Raw genomic sequence first — 10527 nt, 5'->3', positions numbered from 1 at the left:
TCATAACACATTTGCAGTGTTGCTTTGATTGATTTTCCTTGTATGAAATGTGTCCTGTCTGTCTTTGCGACTGGTTGGCTGGTTGGTTTTCTACCGTGGTGGGGCCGGGTGGGACTTATGGACAGATGATTCACTTACTTAAACCAATGTATTTGTTGTAAGTCGCTTTGGATAAAGGCGTCTGCTAAATGCCATAAATGTAAATGTAAATGTAAATGTGGGACTGGCCCCTCTCTTGTGGGACTGGCCCCGCTCTTCATTGAGGGAAGGCACATTAGTCTTGTAATACAGTATATTCAGCTTCAACACAATACTTATTGAAAAACAGTCACAAGACTTAGATGAAGTGAAGTAAGTCTTGAAGTATTGAAGTGTGTGTGTGTGTGTGTGTGTGTGTGTGTGTGTGTGTGTGTGTGTGTGTGTGTGTGTGTGTGTGTGTGTGTGTGTGTTTGTGTGTGTGTGTGTGTGTGTGTGTGTGTACTTTATCAGATACAGTCATACATATAAATTAGAATTAGAATGTAGAAGAGGTGTGTTTTGTACCAGTACCAGTGTCAAGCTGCCTCCAGCCTCCCCCACCTTGGGATCGTTCCCTTCCCTAGAATGAGAGGCATTCTGCCCTCTCCAATGATTAATGGGAGACAGCCAGCCATCTCATCCTGGGTCTTGATAACATGCTTGGCAAAAAGCTTCAACATGGAAACTGCTTAGCATTCTTTCCCTTGCCACAATTTGCTATCAAAGCAAGGGACAGCAGCATGTAAAATGCTGTGATCAAAGTCATCAAATGATTGGATGAGAATTTCACACTGTAACACTGAACACCCCCCAAATACCGAGTGAGAATATTGCTCACAGACCTATGTACACACATATTGGTTTATTGGAGAATCAAAAGCCTACTAGGGTTCTTGTGTGGCTTAAGATGCTATCAACTGGCTTCTGTTATCTCTGTAAGGATCTGGACTCAAACCGTCAATACGTTTCTTCCTAAAGGTTTGAAGTCACATTTTGAAAAAACAAATGTTTGATAGAATAGATGATTGATTGATGTAATTTGGTAACTTCACATCACATAATGTATTTTGCATGCAGATACTGTGTGTACTTTTCCTTTGGAGCATTTTTTTTTCTATTCTTTATCTTCAATATACTGTACAGCACTGCAAACATGCTGTCAGGCCTCAAAGGAAGTAATAAAAAAGGGTTTCTGGAATACATCGCTGCGGAAGTTTGAGAGCTGAAATTGCTCACAGGAAGCAAGAAGCAAGCCAGACAAAAAAAACAATTTCCACAGAACACAAACTAGAGCTGTTTTCTGTTACTTTACCCTGTAAAATTGATGACTTCTCTAAGCCGAGATTAGAGGAGGAAAAACTATGACTCCACAGCTCACACACTCCCCTCCCCCCTCTCTCTCTGTCCCCCCCCCGCCCCCCTTCCGCCCCCCCCTCACTTTCTCTCTCTCTCTCGCTCTCTGAAGTTTGCACAGATGCTATGCTGCCTCAGCTTTGGGAACTTTGATCAATGCAAAACTGCCAACCTCCAGCAGGACAAGGTCAGAGAACAAGATGACTGTCCACGTGTTGTCAAACACGGGGAGGCACCATCTGTTTCTGACTAAACCCTGTTCACTCTGTCATCTAGAGTACCTGGCCTTTCTTTTACCAAGGGCTCCTGTGCTGAGCTAACGACCTCTCACATGAAAGTGTCCATTAACCCCACCTACATCGCTGTCAAACTGCCTGCTTGAGACAACAACCAACCACATGTTCTTAATTAGCATATCTAATGGGTATGCAAATTAGATGTCACCCTTTTTGGAGGTTGAATACCCATATGCCAACTTAATCCTACGAAGAAGGGGAATGTGTAGCAATATGTCACATAGACTTTACTGTGATCTTGATGTGCACTGAGTCAATGCTGCTCTGGTAGTGAGAGTGTGATGTTTTTCTCAGACAAAGCTCTCCACTGAGCATCCTTCCTCAGTCAGCCTTCAGAGCCATCCTCTCCCTCTAGGACAGATCCAAAATGTCCTGGTCGATTCCTAATCAAAAAACACCCACAGTGTTTATCTCTTAGTGTGTGCTGCTCACGCTCGTTACGTCACTCTGTGGCGTCACTCTTTATCTTGAATGTGGACATGGCCTCGACGGAATGTAAACAGTAATGTGAAAGTTTCTGTGCAGCTGTGTGCATCATCAAATAGAATGTAGGCAGCTCAATGGTGGAGAGATGCCCTTTCATGTGGCAAGTAAACCCCCAGGAGGTGTTGCTGTTTGTTGTTGTTTAGAGAAGTAAGTTCTGGGAACATTTCAGTTGAAAGCTACAGGAAGAGTTGTATAACATTTGATCATTATTGTTCCCAGTGTGTGTCCTTACAATGTTTCCTGTTTACCTTTTAGGTGGATGATTATACAGAGAGTTGAAGACATACCAGTCATTGACCCCATAAAGTCAACAGTAGAAGAGCGGTTGAATCTAGTTACCCTGCGGCCATCTTGGATTGTCTGCCATCTGCCTTTTGGATAGAAGAGTGCTCCTCAAGGATTCCTCATATATGGAAATTGTATTTACTAAGGACTATGTTTAGTCTGGACAAACAATTTTCTACAGAATGGCATGGTTTGCCTCACAATTAGAATCAACAAGGAACTAATATTTTGAGCACCTGTTTATTGTGTTTAAATATTGAAGAAGCATGAAGTCAACCATGTAATGGTGATGAAGACATTTATATCTGGTGACAACAGCATACTGTGTACTCATGCACATTTGTTTATCAGAAGAATGGAGTATTCAGCCTGTTTGCACAATGCAGTCTCCACGGGATGAAATATTTTCATACTTTACTTGGAAATCAGAATTTTCAATAAGGAGCTTTTTGTTTTTCGTTTCCCTCTGGTTCCCAGGAAACTGATTCAGAATGCACACAATGTCTCTCCTCAAGCGTAGGAAAATCAGGGCTTTTACTCTGTTGTTTTGCATCATCACTTTTACAATGTTCCTGTTCAGTTACACTTTTCGAGATCCGTCACTGTACTTCTTCAAATATGCTTTTCGCTTGTCGGACAACTTCTTCTCTAAAGGTCTCTGTGCCTGTCGTCAGTGTATGACAGAGCTGGAGGATGACCCCTGGTTTGTAGAGCACTTCAACCAGTCTGTTCATCCACTTATGACCAAGAGGAACAGTTTGCTGTCTGATGAAACCTACAGATGGTGGCAGGTAAGACTTATTTTGGAACAACAGGCTAATCTCAGAATACGTTTTCCTGACATGTTTTCCTGACATTTCCCAAATTGTCCCCCTCATGACAGTGGATGGAATGTCAGATTGCACAAGAGAGGACTGGATGACTGTCTCCACCACTGCTCATGAGTCCTGGCTTCTTGTTCATAAGATCATTCTCTTCCTCTTGCTGTATATCAAAGAAAAATCCATGTTTTTAACCTCTTCTGTGCCATGCTGAGTTCACAACAGCTCACAATAGCTTGATCTTGTTTTTCCTGAAGCAAGGTCATGTCTAATAAATAATTAATTACCAATCTCTTAGCAACTTCTCCCTGAGCAAACTAAAACTGTATCAAATCAACTGTGACACAGTGTTTCTGAACTGTAGGTAGGTATTGTAGGACCATGGTGAATTGCTTGTTTAATTCAAATCAACAGCCCCTCACCCCTTTAGATGATGGTTAGGAGCACTTTCTTCTAAATTAGAATTGATTCCTGGGCTATTACCCAGGTTGCTGCGAACGTGACTCAATAGCATTAAGCCACGAGACACATTTGGAGGTACAAGGATCAAAGGATGTGTGCGATGCCCTACACAACCTCAACCATATATGTGTCACTATTACGTCCTGTCAGGGAGGAGTCCTATGTACTAGAGGTAATCGCCTGGACACCATGTTTAATTAGAGGAAAGAATAGAACAATTACTGGAAGGTTGGGTCCTGTCACTACTCATTTCTAAAGAGGTTTCTCACATGGGGCTTGATGAGGGATATGCAATACTGGTTCTCTGGGGGTCTCTTCAAGTTTGTATTTGACCTTGGGGTCTATCAGTGAAATCATCTTGTCACAGATGGCAGTGCTGAAAGATGTGCTGTCGCAAGAGACGTATTGGTTATTTTTAGGTCTTATTCATTTTCTGGGCACATTTGTTTTTCTGGCACATCTTGGGATGATGGTACGTTCATTTGTGTTCCTAAACATGTGGCGTGACAACCTGTCAGTTACTGTGTGCGTGTATGCATGTGTACGAGCGTGTGGGCGTGTGGGCGTGTGGGCGTGTGGGCGTGTGGGCGTGTGTGTGCACGTGCGTAAGATTGGTGTGTGTGTGCTATAGAAAGGTTTGAATGTTCTGCATCAGTGCGTGTTTTCTTATACTGTATAACACATGTTTCCCCACGTATTTGTCAGTACATCAATACACAGTGCTAGAGCCCTCTGCTTTCATTTGCTGTGTATCTTAACACAGAGGGCCACCAGAGGATGGGGTTAAGGTCCCAGAGAAATCACACAGTAGATAACCTCCCCGAGGTTATTTGAAAAATGTGTTCTGTGTCTTGTGCTGAATGCCAGCGCTGCCCGTGTTAAATCACTTCTACTTAAAGCAGCCCTGGAGCTAGAGCTTAGTCTGAGGGTTCTCTCTGCTGTGTCACCAGTGGTTGCAGTCAGAGAAGCAGCCAGCCAACTTCAGCGAAGTGGTGGAGAGCCTGTTTCAAGTCATCCCGGACGATGACCTCTACATGGATGCAGGCCCTGACCGCTGTAGGACCTGTGCTGTGGTGGGGAACTCTGGGAATCTCAAGGGATCCCGGTACGGAGACCTCATCGACTCCAGCGACGTCATCATAAGGTGACTGATCATCAAGCTTGTTATTTGGAGTTGCACAGTGAGGGGAAGGATCTTGGTCCTAGAGCATAACAATGAAAGTCTACCTTGACTTTCATTTACTGTCATTAACATGAATACTAAGGGAGTAATGATTGTTACACCTAAAAATCGATCTCCCCATCTGTTGTCTCTCTTGTCAGTGTGTGGCTTTGTCACTATAGATGTTAGGTATTATTTCACCTCTGTGTAGTCAACATGACTGCACTTATCTTATTCACAAGCCTGTGCTGCTGCAGCAGCTGTGTTGCATAGTAATTTCATTAGGAGGAGGCAGGGACAAGATGCAAGACTTATTGCTTTTCTATTAGCAGAATCCCTCTCTGCAATACATGGTTATCAGTAGAGGAATTGTGTACAGTTCATACTATGTGCTTATAACATGACATGATGAACTCTCAATTGGAAAACTTGACACTGCAAATGAGAAATATGTCATCTGCTGTAAGCTGTGGCAGAACGAACATTGTAAAAATGAAAAACTGTGTACGTAAGCTTTGGACAGCACCGAAGATTGCTTGAACATGATCCTCAGCCAAGTGCATAGGTAATGTAAAATGGTGCTATCCTTCCAGTTTCATGTAATGAAAATGAATATTTACCAGGGTTCCCATCATTCTTTCTCTTTTTGAAGGTAAAACATTCCGTTTAATCTTGTTCTATAAGAGCTGTATCACAGGTGTCAGGGGTGCGCAGTGCCTTTTGTTCTGAAATAATTAGATTCTCTGTGGTATCCATTGCTCTCAGCTTTCAACGTTGGATTAAACATCAATCAAGTTCTTATCCATGTATGATGACACAAGACCAGCCAAGTAACTTAAATAAGTTCAATCAGAATCCCAACAGATGTGATAGGTATGCACATCACATCTGTGACTGAAAATCTTTATTTTAGACTGGCTGTCTGGAGAGTTTTTTTTAATGAGGGACCAGCTATCACTATGTTCAGTTTAAATAAATAAGGGGAGTGAAATCTTTGGCTGAAATTGAATATCCTCATCCCACGCTCACTTAGAGAGGCCATTGATGGAGCACAAACAAGATTCATCAAGCAATTGAAATTGCAGTTAGGCTTTCCTCTCTCAATGTTCTGTTCTTTTAAAATGCAAGCCGTTTGATCATTCTGAGAATTATGTTACGCTGCATAGTCCTTCAAATGCATTGAGCACTGAAATGTGAAAGTCTCCAAGGATACAGTATTCCTCTGAAGGCCATTAAAATGTTACAATCACATTCATTTCCAAATACCAGCAATGCACTACTGCTTTAGCTGTAACTTTGTATTTTCTGAGCTACTAAAAATGAAAATACCATTCATTGTATATACCTGTATACACTCACTGAACACTTTATTAGGAACACCTGTACACCTTCTCATGGTGGAGGTGGTGTAATGGTGTAGGGAATGTTTTCTTGGCACACTTTGGGTCCGTTAATACCAATCAATCATCGCTTGAATGCCACAGCCTATTTGAGTATTGTTGCTGACCATGTGCATCCCTTCATGGCCACAATTTACCCATCTTCTAATGGCTACTTCCAGCATGATAATGCACTATGTCACAAAGCAAAAGTCATCTTAAACTGGTTTCATGAACATGACAATGAGTTCAGTGTTCTTTAGTGGCCTTCCCAGTCACCGGATCTGAATCCAATAAAACACCTTTGGGATGTGGTAGAACGGGAGATTCACAGCTTGAAAGTGCACCTGAAAAATCTGCACATGATGCAATCATGTCATTATGGACCAGAATCTCAAAGGAATGTTTCCAACATCTTGTGGAATCAATGCCACGAAGAATTGAGGCTGTTTTGAGAGCAAAGGGAGGCCCTACCCAGTATTAGTATAGTGTTAATAAACTAAACTAATAAAGTGCTCGGTGAGTGTACTTGTTTCAAGGTAATTACTGTACATAGTTATTCCCTCAATATCATATTGTAAAGCTAAAGTGTTGCATCCATGCAGAATGAACCAAGCGCCAACCGCTGGCTATGAAGAGGATGTGGGGACCAGAACCACTCATCACGTCATGTACCCAGAGAGTGCTGTGGACCTGGACAACACTACTAGTCTGGTGCTGATTCCTTTCAAGACTCTGGATCTGCAATGGATCATCAGTGCCTTAACCACAGGCACCATCAAGCAGTGAGTGACCATGCATTACTACACATTCATTCAATTAATTCAATTTAATTTGGTTTCATGACAAACTGTCTATTTTCCTCTATACAGTGCTTTTTTATATATTACACGTATACAACTGCATGGATAACAATTTTATTGATTTTGCTTTAGATGCAAAACAGGTGTGGTTATCTTATTTACGTTCATCCTTCCCAACATCCTACCGTGACAAACCATGAATGCCTTACCATTGTTGCAAAGATAGACATGGTTACGTTTAACATTATAGTCAAATTATACCCTCACACACATAGCTGTGATGCTCAACCATCTGTTGGATGGGTGCTTTTACTTCCAAATGCTTCCAAATCTGCCAAGCAGCCGTTGGAAAGTGTCTGTGTTTGTGTTCTTCGCCTGCATAGATACAGTTCATATACATAACATGTACAATACCAAAATTGTCGCTGTGTTGCTGTATAGGCCAATACAAATTATTATTGAAAAAGGGTGAGAAATGATTCATTAAGAAACTGTCCGTTTGTACTGTTTTTTTAATTTTCTTATTGCAGCACATACATACCTGTTATGTCGAGAATAAAGGCAAACAAGGACAGGGTGAGTCAACATTTAATAACCTATCAGTCTGATTTAGATCTGTAAGCTGATCAATTTAATCATTCAACTGGGGGGAAAAAAGTAACATGGCTTAACATAACATGATTCTGTATTTTGCACATAAACAGTACACCATTGCTTCATTTAGATACTAATTTTAAAACCCTGTTGCCTTGCAGGTGTTGATATACAATCCCACCTTCTTCAAGTATGTCTACGATGCGTGGCTGGAGAGCCATGGCAGGTACCCCTCCACGGGCTTCCTTAGCTTACTGTTCGCCATTCACATTTGTGATGATGTAAGTTCACCTTCACAAGCTCAACAATTTCTTGTTTGTGCGCCAGTCAACTGAGTCAATGCTAGAAGCTCAATAATGTAATAATATACATGCAGAATCAGAATACGAGGACATCACATTATTAATTAATACAACAACATTCCACTTTATCTCTTCTGTAGAACACATAATCTACATTGCCGTCAGATCACACTGCAAATGAGACAGTTCAGTGGGAGAGTGATGTAACTGAGGTTTGATAACAAGTCTCTACTGTTTTTGTTACAGGTGAGTGTGTATGGCTTCGGAGCTGATCAGTATGGGAACTGGCACCACTACTGGGAAGAAAACCATTTAGGAGGAGCGTTCCGTCACACAGGAGTTCATGATGGAGATTATGAGTACAATGTCACCATGCTGCTGGCAGACAAACACAAAATCAAAATGTTTAAAGGAAGATGATGTCTCACCAACGTGAGCACAAGCCACCTGAACTGTTCACTGAGAGGTCTAGTTATGGCTTCACATTAGAGCTGGTTGACCCATACAGAAAACAAGAATCGAAGAGTATGGTTTTTAAGTGAAATTGATAGGTATCATTTTCAAGAGACATGGAAAATATAATAAAACCAGTTGATAATTCTTATTATTATTAATAATAATAACAATAATAATGTTTATCCAAAACTTACAACATTTGCCAAAAAATACACTTTTTTCTCCACATTTATTTTGTGTTTTATTTTATGTTCAAATTGGAACACGGCTGACATTATGAATTTAACAACTAGAAAGGAAACATAACAGGTGCCTCCGTGTCTCTCTCTGCATTTAACCCTTCACATTCCCCTCTTCATAAAACAGAGCGTGAGGTGTCAGGTCACATCAGCTTGGGGAAGAGAGAGGTCTCTAGCTCACTGCCCACTTTGCCTCTTGTTCCAGACCTGGCTCTGTAGACCTGCTCCAGATGGCTGCAGATATTAAGGCATGGGGGAGCGTCTGTCATATCTGTGCTGAGCCTGAGACCTGGGTGGGAAATGACAGACGTGCTGCGTCCTCCAGCATTCTGACACCAGCATGCAAACCGCATGGCAACCACCACATTTGTTCTTCCTCTTTTTTTTGTGTACAGAGGAAGACGTGTCTGTTTATGTTGCTGGGCTGGTTATTCATATGGTACATTATGTTAATGGTTGCTTTCAAAGTCAAGGGGTTAGGGATGCAGACTGGGAAGGGTAAGGGATGACAGATTCACAACCATCCACTTACAATATTTCAGAATGCCTCGTGAACTCAATTTCTTAAACCTATTTATAATCAGTAAATTCAGTAAAAAACATATTCATGGCCAGCAAAATTCATGTTTGTACTTTACATGATTTCTGAATCTCTACCAGTCATGCATTGTTTAGTAGAGAGATATTAGTGGTCAGACAGCACCCCCATCCTCATGTGTCCACACTATTTGATGACAACAGCCTGGCTGTTTGTGTACGTTTTTACCATTATTTTACCATGAAGTACCATTTAGATTAAAGGATTTAAAGGAATGAAATAGAATTAAGATGCCATAATCTTACTTCTTATGGATTCTTATTTACTGGGAAAAACATACTGCAATCTCAAAATTACAGTTCAAAGAACACCTCAACATCAATTACATTACACTGCCATGACATGTACAGTACCACTGTAATCTATAGATTACAAGAGGGTGCAAATTACTATGTACTATGAGAGAATGTTGCAACCACTACCAGTCTGCTTAACATAATCAAGGCTGATGTGAAGAGGAACATTAAGTCTGAATTTTCATTACTGCTGCTCAAAATACTAACAGCTTATGAATCTTATAGTTTCTCATGTTGCAAATGAGGTGATTTGATGGTCCTTTTTAAACCAAAAGATTTCCAGTTGACAACTTTGGGTCCATATTAAATCAAGTGCCTTATCCATGAGATTCATATTTGTACTTGTTATGTGGGTCTAAGTGCCTTTCTTATTGTTTTGTTTTATTGCTTGAATATGTATTTTGCCTTATGCTTGTTTTACTCCCACATCAGTACTGTATCGCTGTTGTTAACTTTTAAATATTGCCCTATGCTCATCATTTAATGTGATTATAATTAACATTTCTTTATTACCTCTTTTTCTGCCACTAAGATGTATGAACACGAATGAAACAAATGCCATATTCATGATGTATAGAAATTATTTTCAGTGCAATATTCTTTAAATGATAAACCACAACCAATCGTGATCTCTTGCTCATGTCAAGAGAGGCTTCTCTGAAATGACCCATAACCAAAGACAGTAGGCCTGCAGTATTATGTTTTGTCTAGACACAATAATCTTTTCATATACAGCTCCACTAGTTGATCTCCATGGAGTTGTATCCAACCTTTCATGCTCCTGTAGATGTCCTTGCTCTGGGTGGAACCTTTGTTTGAAGTATAGTGATTAAATGTTTAATTATTGAAGGCAGTCAGAACCACTCACTCAACATTTGCAAGGGGTGCTTTAAGTTTGCTAATTTATCAGTTGGATATCACTTTTTCATAAATGAAACTTTACACATCTGACTCCTGTGTCCTTTTATTTCACATTT

The 10527-nt window shown here is 40.7% G+C and overlaps 1 protein-coding gene across 1 annotated transcript; it reads left to right on the top strand.

Moving 5' to 3' along the window:
* Window positions 1–2635: 2635 nt before the first annotated feature.
* Window positions 2636–9072, top strand: LOC310811649 (CMP-N-acetylneuraminate-beta-galactosamide-alpha-2,3-sialyltransferase 1-like). The gene is made up of 7 exons (XM_083679880.1): window positions 2636–3229; window positions 4672–4865; window positions 6868–7047; window positions 7596–7641; window positions 7821–7940; window positions 8208–8393; window positions 8862–9072. The coding sequence occupies exons 1-6, from the start codon at window positions 2930–2932 to the stop codon at window positions 8379–8381; spliced, it is 1014 nt and encodes a 337-aa protein (XP_083536006.1). The 5' UTR covers window positions 2636–2929; the 3' UTR covers window positions 8382–8393; window positions 8862–9072.
* The last annotated feature ends 1455 nt before the right edge of the window (window positions 9073–10527 follow it).

The sequence above is a fragment of the Argentina silus genome (genome assembly GCF_951799395.1).
Source record: "Argentina silus genome assembly, chromosome: 11".
In the NCBI taxonomy this organism is placed as follows: domain Eukaryota; kingdom Metazoa; phylum Chordata; class Actinopteri; order Argentiniformes; family Argentinidae; genus Argentina; species Argentina silus.
The sequence above is the reverse complement of the archived record's forward strand: the minus strand, read 5'-3'. Positions and strand labels throughout refer to the sequence as shown.

Excerpts from the sequence above, each read along its gene's own strand:
- LOC310811649 (XM_083679880.1), top strand. The coding sequence starts at position 2,930 with ATGCACACAATGTCTCTCCTCAAGCGTAGGAAAATCAGGGCTTTTACT. Across the intron at positions 7,048-7,595 it reads ACCACAGGCACCATCAAGCA|CACATACATACCTGTTATGT; the intron begins GTGAGTGACCAT and ends TTCTTATTGCAG. Across the intron at positions 7,642-7,820 it reads TAAAGGCAAACAAGGACAGG|GTGTTGATATACAATCCCAC; the intron begins GTGAGTCAACAT and ends GTTGCCTTGCAG.